The 20702-nt window shown below is 49.0% G+C and overlaps 1 protein-coding gene across 6 annotated transcripts in view; it reads right to left on the bottom strand.

Moving 5' to 3' along the window:
- MINK1 (misshapen like kinase 1) overlaps window positions 1-20702 on the bottom strand; it is a 675548-nt gene that overhangs the window by 89104 nt on the left and 565742 nt on the right. For all 6 annotated transcript variants that reach the window (XM_086946234.1, XM_086946236.1, XM_086946233.1 and 3 more), the window contains one exon: window positions 13887-13998. In XM_086946234.1, the coding sequence (XP_086802360.1) occupies window positions 13887-13998 (112 nt within the window). The remainder of the gene's footprint in view (window positions 1-13886; window positions 13999-20702) is intronic.

Here is a 20702-nt window from a genome sequence, read left to right as displayed (position 1 = left end):
CAAAACATTATTACAAATGACAGAAACCCTAGGACAGAAGCACGAGGGAGGACTCTGGCAGGGAAGTAGTGCAGAGTTGGCACAGGTGAAGTAGTAGACCACATGGATACTGTGTTTAAACTGCAGACATGATAGTGAAAGCCTGGGTGGTCCTGGGACCCTCATATGATTTAAAGTTTTATGAAGCACAAGGCAAGGAGTCAAGAGGCACATATACACAAGAAGGCTGGGAGTTAGACCAGTTGTGACCTCTGCCATTAGGATGTGCTCGCTGCACTGACTGAGGAAGGAGAGAATGAACTGTACTAGTTGGATCTCCACCTCTACTATCTGGCCACAAGACTCATCGTGATCCATGACTGGTTCGCAGGCGGCAAGTCCGACCGGCGTACCGGGTGGAACTCCGATCATTGGACTTCCCACAACTCCAGGCCTACCTGTATGGGGCCCCCATACTGCAGGTCCTTCACCCAGTCACCCAAACGGCGCACATGGCCTTGAGCCTCACGAAATGGGACGGAAAACTAACTAGGCAGACCACCTTGTGAAGTGGTGTTTGGGACTTCCGTCGGTGGGATCATATTGGGATCTCACTACTAGGGCACGTCTGTGTTGGGGACCAAATAAGATCCTTTGTAGATTCACAACAGCTCTATTCCCTCCACTCCTCCCAATTTTATAAGTACCTACAGCTAAGGCATGCCCTTCGAGTACATATTCCATCTTCCACCTCCTTCCCGGAACTCAGCCCCCTTGAGGCCCAAGTGATGAAGGGAACCCTGGATAGAGGGGGGGGGGGGTCGCAGATTTACCGCTCCCTAGTGAACAATGGCCCAACCTCCTCTAGTTGAGTCTAGTCCAACCAACTCTATTACTTCCATACAGCTTACCTCACTCCTGCACGCCTATACAGCCCCCGTGGCGGTCCTCCCCGACCTGCACGCGATGCAATCACGTCCCTGCGGACTTCTATCACATGATTTGGCAATGCACTGTCCTTGCACCATTTTGGGGCGGGTGGAACTGGAACTCACACAGACCCTGGGGTGGACGGTTCACCATGACCCACTACGCTTGGTCCTGGGTGTGTTTGACAGCCTTGATGGTGCTCGGCCGATAAGCGCTTTCTAGGAACAGCGGTGGCGGTAGCGAAGTGCGATATAGCGGCACTCTGGTCTCAGGCCAAACCCCCTACTATACGGAATTGGAGACGGGGAGTGGATTGGTGTGGAACTCAAGAGGAGCCCCTCTTTGAGGCCCAGGGCTGCCCCAAGCTTTTTGGCAAGATATGGGGCAAAGGGTTCAATCTACTGCCCTAAGGGACGCGTGTATGTCTTGTACAGGAATAACCATATGCAAGTATTTTTATTCAGGTCAAAGAGTGCCTTTACAAGTCTCTGTCGTCTCTCTTTAAAATTTATTTTATCCAAATAATGTGCTTGATTTCGCTGCCAATGAATTTTGTGATTTGTTCTTTAAAACCAATAAACTTGATTATCAAAAAAAACAAAGGTATCAAATCTGGGACGTGTCAAGGTTCTAGGGTACCTTTTGGTATATGAAAATTATGTTGATTATAAGGAGGAGAATGATTTTTGATATGTGATGATACTATACCACTAAAAGGCGTATACAACTCCTTCACAACATTACTTTTGAACCATGATGAAATTACTGTGTAACATGGAACGAAACGCGTTGGCTGGATTTTAATATATATACATTATCAATAAAAGATTTGGATAATCAAATTGGATGAGCACTTCTTTTCTGGTGCACATTCCTCTTGTTTGAAAAAGTTCAGGATCTGATTTTCAGTGGCACCCGATGGCGGCAGGTGCTGGAAGAACTGTGCACAGGACACTTACTTTGATGTATTAGGATTGAGGTCCGCCGCTGAAGCATTTGTTTTTGTACATCCTGAGAGATATGGAGAATAGGCACTTTGTGTGTTAACACATTGGTAGCAGCCTTGGCGGAAAAGACCTCCACCCTTATAAAGGCTGCTTCTTGGCCAATGGGAAGCAGATCTCAATACGAAGGACTATCTACTTAGACAGAGCCGTTTCCTGCACTGCCGTGTCCTTCTTTGCCTCAGAGAACCCAACAAAGAGTGTCCACCCGATGATCTTTGATCATTCAATATAAAAACTCAAGGCTTTATTCAGGTGGAGCCAATAAAGTCTCTCCTCCTCTTTCCAGGGATGAGGCCAAGTTAATAACGCTGCAAGGGGTGACGGACTGCCAGGCGTGAAAGAGAGTCATGAATTCAGGCCCGAAGGCCATGTTGGTTCTCAACACCAGCTCGTGAGGAAAGAACGTAATGCAAGACGGTTGCACTGAGGCAGCTGAAGCTCATGCGACAAGCAGGAGTTATTGGGACAAGGAAGGCAGTCTTCAGCGTAAGGAGATGTGCATAGGCTTGAAGGGAGTGAACATGAGGAAATGACAACCACGTTAAGATTTCTCTGTGGCATTAGCAGGGATAAGAGAATATATTAATCAAACCTTTTATAAACCTCATCACAAGAGATTTAGACAGAAACGTTTGGTCTCGCAAATGCAAAGATGTCAAACAGGGCAACAAACAACCTTTGATTTTGCCACGACAAGTCCTTGCTGGGCCAGAGAATAAATAAACGACGAGACATCGGGCAGTTTGGCTTGTAACAAGTCCGTACTGGGGGTGCCACTTCAAGGTACACCTTTGTTTCAGTGCCCGGCAGCAAGGATGACATTCACAACTTCAGAAGGGAGCCTGAAGCAATCAACGCATGCTGTTTAATCTCCATACATGGATACTGCATAGGCCAAGGTGCGACTGCGATAGATCCGCCTAAAGCAGCAGTTTCATCGGAAGGCAAATGCCCAGAGGTTTTGGATTACACACACACTCCTGGTTCTAGCCGGAACCATTAAGATGAGTTGGTCCCAATCATTCCTGGTCTTCTTTAGAACTAAAGGTAGGGGAGATGGAAAGGCGTACAGGAGTTCTGCCTAAATAAATCCCCAAGAAAGCCTTCTTGGAAACTCTAGTGCGCAAAAGTTTTGACAATGCGTGTTCTCCATGGTGGTGAAAAAATCTGGTGCGTGTTCTGCCCATTGCTGGATGATGGCATGTGCCACCTCAAGATGAATCGCCATTCATTAGTTGCCATGCGACGCCGGCTCAGTTCATCCGTCCTAGAGTGTAAAGATCCAGCCTGGTGGTTTTTAACTAGGGAGATGCCCCGATGACCCAGCCAGGCACAGGACGCAGGTCCACCCTGCTCTGCATGTTGCAGGACTACATTGTGGTGGCATTGTCAGCAAGAACCCGAATCAGCCTCCCTTTGATGCAAAATCGAAAAGCTTTCAGAGTCAGGCGAATGACCCGCAACTCCAGCAGGTTCATTTGCAGTTGCGTCTTCGCCAGGTACCAGAGTCCACAGATCTCCACCTCTCCCAGATGACCTCCTCAGACCAGTAGCAATGCATCCACCAGCTTTTTTCATCGGGCAGGGGCGGGCGTCTGCTGCAGCTTCAATTACTATTGAACAGTCAACAATGCAGATCTTTTACAATCATAGGGTGTTTAGACATATGGGTCACCTGGTGCCAGTCTGTGGCATCTGGCTACCTGCCTGTGAACTGGTGGATAAGAAGAAGGTATAGCCTAGGTACCCAGTAGTGCTTCGATACGAGTGTAATTGAACAGCAACAGAGGTTTGGATGAAAGCTGTTGAGGCTGCTGAATTTTAGTTTGCCTTAACTTCCAAAGAAGGGCCGATTTTGTACCATCCTGTTTGTTTAAGTAATGCATACTTGTTGTATTGTCTGTCCTAATTAGAACCGCGTATCCCCTGATGTCGGCTCGAAAGGACTTCAGGGCTAAGAAAATGGCTCGCAGCACTAGATGATTGATGTGCCACTTCCATTGTTGCACATTCCACTTTCCGTTGACAGTAATTCCCTGAAGGTGTGCACCCCATCCTTCGAGGGAAGCATCCGTGGTGATGGTGAACCTTGGCACTTCCGTCAGGAATGTACATCCCTTTTGCAAATTTTTCCTTTTAATCCACCAGTGAAAGACTTCCCTCATACGAGGAGTTATGCTCATCATGTCGTCGAACGACCCCAAAACCTGCAACCATTGGAAGTTGAGTTCCTCTTGTAAAGGCCTCATTCGGAGACGACAGTTGGGTATCAGAGGGATGCAGGATGAGATCATCCCTAGGGAAGATTTCAACATCCGAACTGAAAATTACTCTTTTTTTGTTTCAGTAGGAGAGCCATCTTGCAGATCTTGAGCTGTCTTTCTTTTGAGATGAAAGCCTGAGTGAGTTGAGTGTCTAGTGTGGCTCCCAAGAATGACTTTCTTTGAGACGGAGTTAGAGTGGATTTTTCGAAATTGACTGAGAGACCCAGAGACTGCAATAGTGACAGGCAACTTTGAACATGCGCTCTTGCTGTTACTTAAGAACTGGCCTTGATAAGGCATACGTCCAAGTATGGAAAAATTTGAATGCTCACTAAGCAAAGATGCGCTGCCACTGGAGCTAATACTTTCGTGAAAACAAGGGTCGCTGAACGAAGTCCAAATGGGAGAACTTTGAACTGAAAATCCCTGCCAGTCACTCTGAATCTTGAGAACTTTCTGTCCCTGGGAAGGATCGGTACATGAAAATAAGCATCCTGAAGGTCGAGGGTGGCCATGTGATCTCCTTCCGAGAGAAGCTGGAGGATTTCTTGAAGCGTTAACATCCGGAAGAACAATTTTTTGAGATATCTGTTGAGGGCACGCAGGTCGAGGATGGGGCACTATTTCCCTGACTTCTTGCGTATGAGGAAGAACCTCAAATAGAATCCCGTTCCCTTTTGCAATTGAGGGACTTTTTCGATTGCTCCTTTCCGAACAGCTCCTTGAGGTGAGCTGGAGGTGGTCCTTTGGGAGGAGAATTTGGAGGGGTTTTGATGAATTCTAAAGCGTGGCCCCTGGCCACTGCATCCAAGACCCATCTCTCTGTAGTAATTTTTGACCAATTCGATAAGAAACAGGATATTTTTCCTCCAACTCTCGACTTGGGAATGGGCAAAGATAGTGGCAGGTGGTATGTCTCATTGTTTCCTAGAGGAATCTCGTCCCCGGTAAGACAACTTCTGTTTTGTTTGCGAGTAATTGTTACCTCGCTGTCCGTATGTTTGCTGTTTGTACGGTTGATACCTCTGGTTACCTTGAGAGGCTTGGTACGATCGTTACAGAGAGTAGCCCCCTATACTGGAAAAGGATCCACGTCCTTTGGCACCACGAAAGGACGACTTACGAAACTGCAGGCTTCCCAGTGACCTTGCTGTTTCAGTGCCCTTCTTCATGGCCTGCAGGGCCTTGTCGATATGCTGGCCAAAGAGAAACTCCCCATCATATGGCATATCGATGATCTTAGCCTGGACCTCCTGGTGAAAGGATGTTGACCTCAGCCAACCCTGCCTTCTCAGCACTGAAGCCCCCGCCAACTGCCTGAAGCCTGTAGATGCCACATCTACTGCTGAATCGATCATTTCTGCAGAAGTACACTCCCCTTCATGTAATATTTTTCTAGCTTCTGATCTTTCTGGCTCTCGAGTCTTTTCAATATATGGTGAGATATCAGACCACATTTGTCTATCGTATCTCCCGAATATTGCTAGGTAGTTTGCAGCACGAACACTAGTTGCAGCTATAGTCGAGACTTTTTTGGCAATAGAGTCCAGACGTCTGCCATCCCTGTCTGGTGGAGCAGTTACCTGTGAAGAGGGGTTTCTGGCCCGCCTCTGAGCCGCTTGGGTGACGACTGAATCCGTCTTTGATTGCCCTATAAGGCATGCAGGCGAGGTGAGTGGTGCCTTATATTTTTTGTCTACGCGAGGTAAGACTGCAGGGAGAGAATTTGGTGTTGACATGATCTTCAGCCCCTCTTTCCAGATGAAGTCTATTACGGGAATTGTTTTTACTTGCCTCTGCGGTTGGTCCTTAGAATCATAAAGGAAACAGGCATCCTGTTTCGTTTCCATGGAAATTAGAAACCTTTTTGTTGCTCTTTCCATTATGAGATGGAATCCTCCAATATCTACAGGCGGAGAGTCCGCAGCAGGTGGAGCAGATGGTGATAGGGTTTGTGTTTGATAGTCATCCCACTCAGACAGTACAGACTTATCATCAACTTCTCCTTCCTCCCCGTCCTCATCAGTGGTGACAGCTTCCTGGGTATGGTGGGATGGCGCCGGAGAAGGTGGAATTGTAGATCGTATTTCGGATGCTGGTGTTGGAGATGATGGTCTTGGAGGTCTAAACGCCGTTACAGAGGCTTGAGGCATGGGCGTCGAAGGGAGCGACTCTTCCGATTCAGATGGAAGGAACCGGCGATAGTAGTCGTCCAACCTATACTGCAAGTTGTTGAGTAGAGTTAATGGTATCTGTGCCGTAGGCACGGTGGCAGGAGCCTGACCTGTAGGTTCAAGGAACTGCTCTTCTTCCTGATCCTCGTCCTGATATTTTATAAGCAGCTCAGATGGACTCCTAGCTGCGCTGAACCTCTCATCCACATCAGATTGTTCTTCATCCTCTTCAGAGTTTAATAGCTGTTCAGGCAACTTCAGCGGGTGAGAGCAGCTAGTGAAGAGCCCCGTCTTTCTAATAAAGAAGCTGCCGTAGATGGCGAGGCAAAGGTGACTGTAGATGGTGCAGCAGACCAGACTTGTAATTCTTTACAAGATGAAAGAAGAAGCGTCGATGGTAGGACCGGCGACGGTGCCGTCGAGGGAGATGGTGTATGGACAGTGGCCGACGACGAGACAGTAAACATCATCAACGGGGCAATCATTGTCGACATTGTTTTTGACGACGAGGCAATCTTCGTCCTCATTGTGGCCGTCAACGACGATGTAATTTTCTTCTACGGGGTGGCTTTCATCAAAGGAGTAGGCGTCGTTGAGGTGTTCTTCGTCGATGATGCGCTCGTCGACAGGACCTTCTTACCCTTCGTCGGTGGAGCGTCGACGACCGATGGCACTACCTTCGTCTACGAGATGGGTCGAACTGAAACAGAGACCAGCGTTGACGGGGAAGAGGCCGAAGACTTTATCATTTTAGGCCTCGGAGATGAAAAGGTGACCGTCGAAGTTGAAGAGGAATCGATGATGATAATTGTCGACAGAGGAGCCGTCGACGACAGTGTCGTCAAAGAAGTCATTTTCTGAGGTAAAACTTTCTGTGACAGTATTTTTGATGACAAAGACTTTCCATACTTTCCATACTTTCTCGGGGGCGTACTAGGTCTTATCTTGAAGGTGGAGAAGTCTTCTTTAAGGAAGAGGAGGAAGGCAAGCTAAAATCCTTGGTGGATTGAGCTTTTCTCAACACCTTAGCCTCAGAAGATACCTCTTCCTCTGCCTTCCTCTTCCTAGAGGATATAGTTGACCCCGAGGCTACACTTCCTACCTCAGATAGGGGGTTGTCCTGATCATTGATCTTCTGCAGCCACAGGAGAAGACGAGCTTCCCTGTCTCTGAGGGTCTTCTGAGGAAAGGTTCTGCAGATCTTATAATCCTTTATCTCATGGTCTGAATACAGGCAATAAATACATTTCTTGTGGGGATCTTCCTTAAAAAGCCTGAGCTTCCCACAAGATTCGCTGCGCCTCTCACCAGGCCGGGTCACCCCCTTGCTCCTCCTGCCGCCTCCTGCTCCTGCCTGCCAGCCTTGCTGCATTTTTCCGCCGCCGACGCCCCCCTTGCCCCCCGAGCGGCCCAGCCTCAGCAGAGCCGCCCGCTCGCCAGTTTCCCGCCGCAGCTCGCCACAGGCCCCGCCCACCACCGGCCCATTGGCCGAGCCGCTCCCGCCGCCCAGCTGACCCGCCCTCTGGTCCCCCTTCTTAAGGGGACAGCAAGGAGTGCTCGGGAGTGACCGCTGCGCCTCTCACCAGGCCGGGTTACACCCTTGCTCCTCCTGCCGCCTCCTGCTCCTGCCTGCCAGCCTTGCCGCCTTTTTCCGCCGCCGACGCCCCCCTGGCCCCCTGAGCGGCCCAGCCTCAGCAGAGCCGCCCGCTCGCCAGCTTCCCGCCGCAGCTCGCCACAGGCCCCGCCCACCACCGGCCCATTGGCCGAGCCGCTCCCGCCGCCCAGCTTGAGGAAATTTTCAGGTAGCTAATGTGTCCCCCACTCGCACCCTATCCATGCACCCATGTTCCTTGTATGTCGTGTAACTTCTGTCCCGTACATGCTAGAAAGACGCATATGCATTTGCGTCCATCCTTAACATGTCAGCTATCCAGTCCTGCAAGAAAATCCTGTTAATTAGGCTTCTAGGCCTATGGTGCCAACGTCTTTACATGGTACACTTTTGAATCTCGCACACGTTTTCTCCATGTTTCCTGGCTCAGTTGAGCTAGGCCCTTAAACGAGGCCAGTCTCGTCTCTCCTGTCTCTGAAAACTGTATGCATCCCTGACCCCTGCCTTACTTTCTGCTAGCGAAGCGGTGCCCGGCTCGGCCTGGACTGCCTGCCAAAATCGTATTTTGCCTACAGTTATCTGCTCAGCCTCCTCGAAAACAAATTCCAGTCTAGTGAAATAGGAAAACATCTTCCCGGCTACAGAGCAAAGGGCCCGGCCTTCCTGTCCTCCTTGCAAGTGATTTACTGAACCCGTTACCATGGTAGGCCCATGGTCCCGCGCATTGCACCAAAACACGTATGCACGCACTAGCATGCAGTATTGAACGGCCTCTGCCCGAGAGACCTTTTACTTCAGACACTACATCCTCCAAACATGAGATACCAGATATGTTATAGGTACAGGTTGCCCTGACATCCCAGACACCAGTCTCCTCCACTAGTGCTAAAGTCAAAGCCCCCAGTTCTCCCCAGTTACACGTCATGCTCAGTTGCGCGCGCATCCAGGTCATAGGTTTCTGCTGATCCTGCAAACTTTCTCTTTGCATCCACCCACATGTGACGTTTCTTGTGATGTTTCTCTGACATGTACAGTGCACGCCCATGTGTACGCCTTTTTACACGCCTCCTGTTACGCACATGTGTTCTTATCTCTCTCTTTTCACCTGTTACGCCTACTGCATTCATTTCAATTGTACTGTTTTACTATATATAATGTGTAATGTTAATAAAACGTTGAATGTCCCTTCCTGAACCTTAGTGGTGATGGAACATGATATCCGATCCTCGAGGATCCTTCATTAAAGCCCGTATGACTCAGATCCCACGGACTCTGCCTCTCATTTGAATGAGCTTCCTTATTGATAATTAATTATATGGAAAAATGATACGGTAAAATTATTTACCACAAGCTGACCCGCCCCTCTTGTCCCCCTTCTTATGACGTCCCCTGAGCGACCGCACAGCGGACGCGCGCAGCGGGATCGCCGACTGAGCGCCGAAGGTGCGCCAAAGGTAAGCCCGTCTGCGCCCGTCCGCGGCTGGACCGCGCCCTGCGCCAGGACCCCTGGCCCCCGCAGACCCCAGCCCACCCGCCGGACGTACGACGCCACCACCCTCAACGCACTCAACGCCGGCCGAATCCCAGGATGCTACCGAGCCACCCGGAGACGCACCCACGGACCCTTCTGCTGCAACTCCTGCAAGTTCACCTGCATCCGGACCTGCACTACCCCAGCAGCAACCAAGACCAAGACGAGCAACAGCAGCAGCCACCTGAAATGCATCCTGCTCAACACCCGCTCCGTCCACAGGCACGCCATCGAGATCTGGAACCTGCTCGACACCACAGCCCCAGACGTCCCCTTCTTCACGGAAACCTGGATGAACGCCTCCTCAGCGCCCAACATCACCATCGCAATCAAGATCAATACAAGATCATCCGAAGGGACCGCATCAACCACACCGGAGGAGGCATCGCCATCATCCACAGGAACACCATCCGCATCACGACCAACACCGACGACACCCTCACACCCACCGAGCACCTGCACTTCCAGGTCCACATCAACCCCAAGACCACCCTCAGAGGCACCCTCATCTACAGACCCCCGGGACCACGCACACAATTCAGCGAAGACATCGCCGACTTCATCAGCCCGCACGCCCTCCTCTCCACTGACTACATCCTCCTCGGGGACCTCAACTTCCACCTGGAGAACAACAACGACCGCAATACCACCACCCTGCTGGACAACCTCGCAAACCTGGGACTCAAGCAGCTGGTCACCACCCCCACCCACTACGCCGGACACACACTCGACCCGGTCTTCTCATCCAGCAAGGACATCGCCTTCAGCCACGCCACCGGACTCCACTGGACGGACCACAGCTGCGTCCACTTCAGCTTCAGAAGGACCACGATCCACCACCACCAGCAACAGGTGGCACGCAGAAGCTGGAACAAGATCACAGCCGACCAGCTCGCGACCTCCCTGAGCATGAACCCTCCCACCAGCGTAACGAACCCAAGCCAGGCGGCCACCAACCTCGCGAAGTGGATCAGCAACTGCGCAGACGACCTCGCCCCTCTGAAGACCCCGCCTAGCAGACCCGGTAGCAAGAAAGCCCCATGGTTCACCGACGAACTCAAGAGCTCCAAGAAGAACTGCCGAGCCCTCAAGAGAACCTGGCGCAGAGACCCAACACCGGACAACATGACTGCCCTCAAGCTCGCCACCCGAAAACACCACCAACTGATCCACGCCACCAAGAAAACCGCATGGACAACAACGCACACAACAGCAAGGAACTCTTCAACATTGTTAAAGAGCTCTCCAACCCCAACACCGGAAACAACGACATCACCCCTTCGCAAGACCTCTGCAACTCCCTCGCCTCCTACTTCCACAACAAGATCGCGGACATACACAACAGTTTCAGCACTCAACATCCTGCGCATGCTACGTAAGATCTTCCGGTGGATCCCCACGAGACCAGGAAGACGGTCACCCAGACCCTCGTCACCAGCCGTCTGGACTACGGCAACTCCCTCTACGCCGGAACCACCACCAAACTCCAGAAGAGACTCCAGCGGATCCAGAACGCCTCAGCACGACTCATCCTGGACATCCTCCATCGCAGCCACATCTCCGGACACCTGAGAGACCTGCACTGGCTCCCGGTCAACAAGAGAATCACCTTCAGACTCCTCACCCACGCACACAAGGCCCTACACAACCAAGGCCCAGGATACCTCAACAGCCGCCTCAACTTCTACGCTCCCAAACGCCAGCTTCGATCGACCGGCCACGCCCTCACAATGTTGAACAGCAAGGAACTCTTCAACATTGTTAAAGAGCTCTCCAACCCCAACACCGGAAACAACGACATCACCCCTTCGCAAGACCTCTGCAACTCCCTCGCCTCCTACTTCCACAACAAGATCGCGGACATACACAACAGTTTCAGCACTCAACCGACGCACGCCACGACCGAACCACCGCCCCCCCACCACCACCCTCCGCACCTGGACCCCGATCAGCACCGAAGACACCGTCCGTACGATGAACTCCATCCACTCCAGATCTCCTACCGACCTCTGCCCTCACCACGTCTTCAACAAGGCCGACGCGGTCATCGCACCCCACCTGCGGGACATCATCAACACCTCCTTCGACACCGCTACCTTCCCGGAGAGCTGGAGGCACGCCGAACTCAGCGCTCTACTAAAGAAGCCATCAGCCGACCCCACCGACCTCAAGAACTACCGCCCCATCTCGCTGCTCCCGTTTCCGGCAAAAGTCATCGAGAAGACCGTCAACAAGCAGCTGGCCGCCTTCCTCGAGACAAATGGATCCCTCGATCTCTGGCAGTCTGGCTTCCGGGCCAACCACAGCACCGAGACCGCCCTGATCGCAGCCACCGATGACATCCGAGCACTGCTTGACAACGGAGAAACAGCAGCCCTCATCCTCCTAGACCTCTCCGCGGCCTTCGACACTGTCTGCCACCGTACACTAGTGCAGCGACTCAGCAACGTCGGAATCCAGGAAAAGGCACTGGAGTGGATCATCTCCTTCCTTGCCGGAAGGACACAGAGAGTCCGCCTCCCCCCGTTCAGATTTGAAGCCACCAAAGTCATCTGCGGCATTCCTCAAGGCTCCTTGCTCAGTCCAACCCTCTTCAACGTCTACATGAGCCCCCTCGCAGACATCGCACACCAGCACAACCTCAACATCATCTCCTACGCCGACAACACCCAGCTGATGCTCTCCCTCACCAACGACCCCGCCACCGCCAGAGCCAACCTTCACGAAGGGATGAAAGGGGTAGCCGAATGGATGAAGAACAGCCGCCTGAAACTGAACTCGGACAAGATGGAAGTCCTCATCCTGGGATCCTCACCCTCCGCCTGGGATGACTCCTGGTGGCCCCCCGCCCTAGGCAGCGCACCCAAACCAACAGACCACGCACGCAACCTGGGCTTCATCCTGGACTCCTCCCTCTCCATGACCAGACAAGTCAACCCCGTCTCCTCGTCGTGCTTCAACATCCTGCGCATGCTACGTAAGATCTTCCGGTGGATCCCCACGAGACCAGGAAGACGGTCACCCAGACCCTCGTCACCAGCCGTCTGGACTACGGCAACTCCCTCTACGCCGGAACCACCACCAAACTCCAGAAGAGACTCCAGCGGATCCAGAACGCCTCAGCACGACTCATCCTGGACATCCTCCATCGCAGCCACATCTCCGGACACCTGAGAGACCTGCACTGGCTCCCGGTCAACAAGAGAATCACCTTCAGACTCCTCACCCACGCACACAAGGCCCTACACAACCAAGGCCCAGGATACCTCAACAGCCGCCTCAACTTCTACGCTCCCAAACGCCAGCTTCGATCGACCGGCCACGCCCTCGCCGCCGTCCCCCGCATCCGAAGAGCCACCACAGGGGGACGGTCCTTCTCCTACCTCGCCGCCAAGACGTGGAACTCCCTCCCGACCCACCTCCGCCTGACCCAGGACCACCTCGCCTTCAGGAAGCGACTCAAGACCTGGCTGTTCAAACAGTAGCGGACCCCCCTCCCCCAGCGCCTTGAGACCCTCTGGGTGAGTAGTGCGCTATATAAATGCTTTGATTGATTGATTGATTGACAAGGCCTGAAGAGAGATTTAGAAGATGACATTCTTAAAGTAGGTAAAAACCAGCCAAAGTAGTGAAGTACTGAGCAGAGCTCAGGGAGACTCCCTTCACACGGCGTGCGGTAGAAAATCTGAGAGCCTGAGCCTCTGGGGAGAACATTCAGGTGGGTGCTGTCGCCTGATTGGCTGCAGTTTGGTCAATACAAACTGACTAGGATAGTCATGAGTGTGGAAGTTTTTGCTATTGTAGCTTAGGGCTACTTTACTTCCAGGTTGGTTATTACCAAGGTTCTTTGGTTATTACGTGCATATTATTGCTTTTTTATGTACCGTGGGACTCCCACTCTGACAACGGGGAATGATTCAGGCATGTGAATCTATGAAAGACACCCCAATACTGGAGAATCTCAAAAACGTTCTGTGATACTTTAGAATTGGTTCAAAGAGAGGTGCATTTTATATGTCAAGATGCACAAGCCAACTAAACTGCCTTTCCTAAGGCTGGGAGAATCAAAGCAAAAGAAACTGTCTTAAACCACATTTTCAATATTTTGTGAATTATTCTCTCTAGCCTAAAACTGGCTTTCAATATATTGCTTTTATCCCAATCCGGAAGAGGTGGACTAAACCATAGGATCTTCCCTAAATCAATTGGCATTCGCTGAAAGACGACTCACAGACTTCAATGGCAAATTAGGCATTTTGGGGTTACGACTAAAGAGCAAGATGCTTTTATAAGGCAATGTCCAAGGGAGACACCAACATTTAAAGTCCAAGGGAAGAGAGTGTGGAAATTGGGGGTCTGTAATGCATACAGGGTGAAACTATACAGTACCTGCTATAGGAATAGTGTCGCCGCTACCACCCGTCGTCTGGTAGATTCCCAGATCCACAAACATTGTGAAGGAGCTCTTCCCGGGGGCTTTTACAAGCCCCCTAGACTGGTACTACAAGAAAAGAAACAAGGAGAGACCATTTAAACTCTGTCACTTTCTGTCAGATGTCACTGCCTCCATTTATGAAGCTATGCTGCCCATCTCAAACATAAATTAGCTTTCTTTACTATTTTGTCTGGTTTCACAGTAAATGTGCCCAACTGGAAAAATATAAAGAAACACTGTGAAGCCAATGCCTGACTCAATGCTGATCACAAAGCGGCTTACGCTTTGAGAGGAAAGCTTACTTATGAGCTGCTGCATAACAACAACAAAGCCAAACACAGGACAAAGGAATAGAAGATTGTATTTCAATCAGGACAACAAAATCTGTGTCTTTTGTTTGTAAACGGCTTTCAGCAAAGCTTGGTTGATGAACTGAAAAGGTTCAGCGAGTATTGCTGGCTGTCATGGTCAATGATGTTTGCAGAGACATAACAGTGTTGTATCTCTCTACTTTAAAAAGAAGGGGGGGGGGTGAATCTGTGCCAGTGAGGAAGGACTGCTGAGTAGTGGGAAAGTCAGAGTTTATTGGCAAAAGGAGAGGGCTGCGGCAAAGTCAGGGCAGTGGCTTGTGTGGCACATTTAACTTAGGAATACCTTTACAGTGGGAAGGTAAAAGATTGTCATGGACGAGGGGCAATGGTGCTTAGCACTCAAACGTCTTTACAAGGAACTATGGCCACAGAGCCGCGCTTGGGCTTGGTGCTCTGAAAAAAGTAATTTGTCCAAAGTCGAAAAACACGAGTACTTCAAACCCCTGGCAGGCAAGTGTTTGTGCAGATCTACAGATTGTAGAGACCTAGATGGAGGGCTCAACCACATAGACAGACAGTGCTCATGTGATAACCTTCATGCTGTTTCGGTCTGTAAAGGGTTTTCTGGACTGAAGCATGACCTCTGCTGTAGAGAACAGGGCTCTGGGTGATGGGCAGGTGTGAGCACAGAAGGAACTCTGGGCAGGAAAAGAGTTACGGTTACCAGACAATGATGGGCCTTGCAAATGTGATCTGAAATACTGTTGTAGTCAGTGGGTATTAACAGTCTGAGATTCGGGGTACACAGATTGTTTTGAAGAATATTGATTTCTTTGGGGTATGACTAGAGAGTCAAGGGACTGGAAAGCGGCAGAGAACTGAGTTTAATATCGGGCGAAGAACTACTGAACAGGAAAACCAGTGCACTTAGTAAATGGATAAGGTAGTCTATTGGTGGTCAATTTTGAAGTGGTGTGGATTTTTTAGCTGTAGGTTGAGGAAATTGTGGGTTTTGCGTCCACTATGTGGAGGAAAAGTACTGTGAGCCTTGTAAGTTCTTCACTCGGTGCTTAGGTTTGTTTCGGATATCTGTGCAGAGAAGTTAAGGTCGGAAGGCCAGATGTAGTCTAGGGACCAGTTGGTCTACAAAGGGCTTTAGTCTACATTAGAACAGCGGCATTGGGCCATCAGCTTCAGGGAATATTATTTCCAAAGATTGTGGGTATGACCTATGACCTGCATATCTATTAACAACAATATTAAATTTCTTTCAGCCATGTCCTTGAAATGACAGTATTTTAGGGTGCTCTCATGGTGTTGCAATACCCACCCACCAGGGCATACATCCACTAGAAACAAGCAGCCTAGAACAATATTCTACCAAAGCACACCAAGTGGTTGTAACTATTATCCAAATTTACACAATGTGTGGTTCAACCCGTCATAAACAAATGTCCTTTTGTAGAAATCCACAAAGAGTCTTGAATCAGGTCCTTTTACTTGTTTTATTTCATTTACTTATGCATGGAGAACAGCATCAGCTGACGTACGTTTCGCCCCCCTGGGCTTTCTCAAGGCTTTGATTTAAAAAACTGAGTTCATTTCCATATTTTCAAATCTTAAAGGCGTAATTAAATAACCTCAGTCATGAAAAATTGTACACTATCAGTCTGACTGGGAGTTATATCAACTCTTTGTTTAAAATATGTGCATCTGGTCTCGGAAGTATGCTCGTCGATGTTGCTCTTTTATAGACTCAGGACCTTGATACGTCCTCTCTTCATCTCTCGGTGATCCCAGCACCTCGTAATCGGCAGCAGACTCTGTGGATTTCTACAAAAGGACATTTATTTATGACGGGTTGAACCACACATTGTGGAAATTTGGATAATAGTTACAACCACTTAGTGTGCTTTGGTTGAATACAGTTTCAGGGAATGACCGTCTTCTATTACTCTCTTTAGAGCTGTGCCATCCATGGCTTACAAAGGGAATATTACAGAAAATATTGAGTCCTGATGCTAACCCAGGACAGCAAGATACAATGAGTGTAATTTCAAACCTAAGGGAAGTGTCAAGCTTACATTATCGGAAAATGATTTTATTATATTTGTAACTGAACCTAAAACAAGGATTGTGTTCTCCAAATGGATCGAGTGTTGGAGCCTCAATGTGCAGTCCACATCACAATAGGCACTGGAGTTTGGATAAAATACTACATTGACTGAAACAGAGACACGGTTGAATCAGTGGAGTCCTCTTGCCTTCTTGAAACTAGAACATTGGACAGATATTTTAGGGGTCGACTAGTCTACTCTTGTCTGATATTTGTAAACCTAGGGTGACCATATGTATGAAATGTTGCTTAGCTGTAACAACAGTTCTCTGGCACTGGTACGCATCAGAGATTCACATGCTTGATTTAAACCCTAACTTTAGGCTGTCAACCCTTGCCACTCGGTGTTGAGAGAGCAGTATTCCAATTCAGCAACTGAAATTGAAACACACTGTAAAACGCAATAAACTACAAGTACCCTATCCACTTAATTTATTGGCTTTAAGTCAAGCAGGAGTGGCCCAGAACTCTAACCCTCCTCAAAGGTATCAACGGGCTGATTTTCTCATGTGGTTGTCAGTTGCCTCATGGACAGGGAGCAGGGCGGCAGAAGCAAATCTATGCAAGATGCCAATGATGGAGAAATGTAGTTAGAGGTAGGAAACTTTACCTGTAACTACACCTGCACCGCAGGCCTCTTCTCTTCTGTTCCAACCCTGGTCTGGCTCCAGGGGGCACCAACGTCTCATTATGTAATAATTAAGGCACTCGCTGTGCCCTGGGAACTTGTACTTTACTCTCCATTCCGTGCCCTCAGAATGTTTACTGGTGGGGGTGGTGGATATTTTCTGGGTAACAGCTGAAGAGAAAGAGGGAACAGCTGGGACAAGCTGACGGGAGCAGCCTTTCTTGATGGAATAAACAGCCACCTGCCTGAATGTCCCTGTGAGCTTTCATTTAGTATTTCAACAAGTTCACATGAGCTACTAGAGCTAGACATTCTGGAAATACTCCGGGCACTGACCTGAGGCCAAAAAGAAGCACTTTGAACCGCAGTGATGGCCACCCACCACAGAGAGTAGGTATGTTCGGTGCTGTTGATGTATTGGTAGATGAAAATACACATCTTTTACATCTACTGACACCAAATAGTCTTCTTAATTAATGTGTTAGAGGACATCAAACAATGAGATCATCCTGAAAGTTTGTTAGTTTAGAAACTTGTTCAGTGTCTTTACGCCTACAACTGGGTGCCACCAGCCAATTGTTTTTCAAACTGGAAGACAAATCCAGATGAAAGCCTCTGATGTTTTGAGATTTTTGAGACCAGCTCGGTGACCTCTTTCCATAACAGTTTGATGGTTTCGAGTTGTACAGCCCCTACGTGTTGATGATGCTCTCCCTTCTCTGGGGCATCACTGGAGGCATGTCCAGGAGCCTCAACTGACCCTCCGGACCAATGGTAGGGCTAGGCAGCCAGAGACATCTTGTCAAGATGGTTCCCAAGGGGGATGTAATTTCTGCGGCCAGAGCTCGAGGAAGGGGATTCAGAAGTGGTGGGGTTAAGGGGGGAGAAGTAACCTACTGTAGAAATCCTCCATTAACTTCTTCATGGAGTTAAACAAACCCATGAGTACGTGAATCATTTGTGACAATGAATGTGCTTGCATTCCACCTCCCGAAGCCTGCGTAACACGACGGCTCTTGGTAGTTTTATGCCTTTAACGTGCGAGTCACTGCCTATGCTGTGGTCATTTGGGTCACGAGGTTCCCCTGCTTGTGAAGCCGTTTCAAACAGCATTTAGTTGCCTAAATACATGTTATGCCATATTGGCTCTCGCCACCATCGCTATCATGAACACTGGATCCCAAACCATGTGCAGAGGGAGAATCATCCGTGCTGTGCAGACTGCTTTTTAAAGCGGCAGTAGGGAGGAGATCAGTGTTTGGGACAATGCTGGGATCACCGTCATCTGTGTCGCTTACAAGGACGCTGTTGATGGTGTCGATGTAAATGACGCTGTTGATGTCAATGACGCTGTTGATGGTGTCGATGTAAATGACGCTGTTGATGAAGTTTATGTCAATGACGCTGTTGATGGTGTCGATGTAAATGACGCTGTTGATGAAGTTTATGTCAATGACGCTGTTGATGTCAATGACGCTGTTGATGAAGTTTATGTCAATGACGCTGTTGATGGTGTCGATGTAAATGACGCTGTTGATGAAGTTTATGTCAATGACGCTGTTGATGTCAATGACGCTGTTGATGGTGTCGATGTAAATGACGCTGTTGATGAAGTTTATGTCAATGACGCTGTTGATGTCAATGACGCTGTTGATGGTGTCGATGTAAATGACGCTGTTGATGAAGTTTATGTCAATGACGCTGTTGATGAAGTTTATGTCAATGACGCTGTTGATGGTGTCGATGTAAATGACGCTGTTGATGAAGTTTATGTCAATGACGCTGTTGATGTCAATGACGCTGTTGATGGTGTCGATGTAAATGACGCTGTTGATGAAGTTTATGTCAATGACGCTGTTGATGTCAATGACGCTGTTGATGGTGTCGATGTAAATGACGCTGTTGATGAAGTTTATGTCAATGACGCTGTTGATGAAGTTTATGTCAATGACGCTGTTGATGGTGTGGATGTCAATGACGCTGTTGATGGTGTCGATGTAAATGACGCTGCTGATGAAGTTTATGTCAATGACGTTGTTGATGATGTTGATGTCAATGACGCTGTTGATGAAGTTTATGTCAATGACGCTGTTGATGGTGTGGATGTCAATGACACTGTTGATGAAGTTTATGTCAATGACGCTGTTGATGTCAATGACGCTGTTGATGGTGTCGATGTAAATGACGCTGTTGATGAAGTTTATGTCAATGACGCTGTTGATGAAGTTTATGTCAATGACGCTGTTGATGGTGTGGATGTCAATGACGCTGTTGATGGTGTCGATGTAAATGACGCTGCTGATGAAGTTTATGTCAATGACGTTGTTGATGATGTTGATGTCAATGACGCTGTTGATGAAGTTTATGTCAATGACGCTGTTGATGGTGTGGATGTCAATGACGCTGTTGATGGTGTCGATGTAAATGACGCTGTTGATGAAGTTTATGTCAATGACGCTGTTGATGATGTTGATGTCAATGACGCTGTTGAAGAAGTTTATGTCAATGACGCTGTTGATGATGTTGATGTCAATGACGCTGTTGAAGAAGTTTATGTCAATGACGCTGTTGATGATGTTGATGTCAATGACGCTGTTGAAGAAGTTTATGTCAATGACGCTGTTGATGATGTTGATGTCAATGACGCTGTTGATGGTGTCGATGTAAATGACGCTGTTGATGAAGTTTATGTAAATGACGCTGTTGATGAAGTTTATGTCAATGACGCTGTTGATGTCAATGACGCTGTTGATGGTGTCGATGTAAATGACGCTGTTGATGGTGTCGATGTAAATGACGCTGTTGATGAAGTTTATGTCAATGACGCTGTTGATGAAGTTTATGTCAATGACGCTGTTGATGGTGTGGATGTCAATGACGCTGTTGATGGTGTCGATGTAAATGACGCTGCTGATGAAGTTTATGTCAATGACGTTGTTGATGATGTTGATGTCAATGACGCTATTGCCAGGACAGCGATCCCCACTGCTCCAGCAGATGGGAGAGCTGCGGTGCTGTCTGTGAAAGTCTCTTACTGGACGACTGGGTTTCCTTCGTCGACAGTGGGTGTAGCTTCATTGCCGGATCGCAGTCGTTACCGGTACTGATGCAGAGGCTCTCTTGGCGGGCCCACACAAGGCTCAGTGGAAGGGCCCACAAGACCACACTTGATGCGGACAATCTCCGGATTTGTGCTTCCTTGACTTTGTAGCTGTCATCACAGATGCTTTCCCTGGAGATTCAGCATTTAAATCTCTGCAGCCAACTCATTCTGGTCCTTCAGTTTTAGTGAATGTCCCACAGATGAAATGATTGCTGGGTATATGCCCTGCCTTGCGGGTAAAAAAAAATTTACATTTAGCATTTGGGTCATCAGTGAGGATCTTCCTTGCTCTACACACCTCACATGGCTTGGAAAGTTATGTAAATATGAAGCCTCTGCCATGCGCTCTACTTCCCAGTCCAGAGAGGAGAGGACACTGCAGGTCTTCTGTATCTGAAGGAGGGTAGAGGACTCATGAAGAAGGAAGTCCAAAAGGTCAATCTGTAAAAGGAGCAGGGTGCACAGGATTCCCTGCGGCGTGGTACACGTGGGCGGAGCTCTGACTGTTGGCGCTTCCGGGGAGGATGGATTTCGGGCCTCTCCACCTAACTGGCTGGAGCTTGGATTATAAAATGAGGTGGATGGGCTACGTGCAGTCAATGATTCTCTTCA

The sequence above is a fragment of the Lissotriton vulgaris genome, chromosome 12 (genome assembly GCF_964263255.1).
Source record: "Lissotriton vulgaris chromosome 12, aLisVul1.2, whole genome shotgun sequence".
Lineage (NCBI taxonomy): Eukaryota > Metazoa > Chordata > Amphibia > Caudata > Salamandridae > Lissotriton > Lissotriton vulgaris.
The sequence above is the reverse complement of the archived record's forward strand: the minus strand, read 5'-3'. Positions and strand labels throughout refer to the sequence as shown.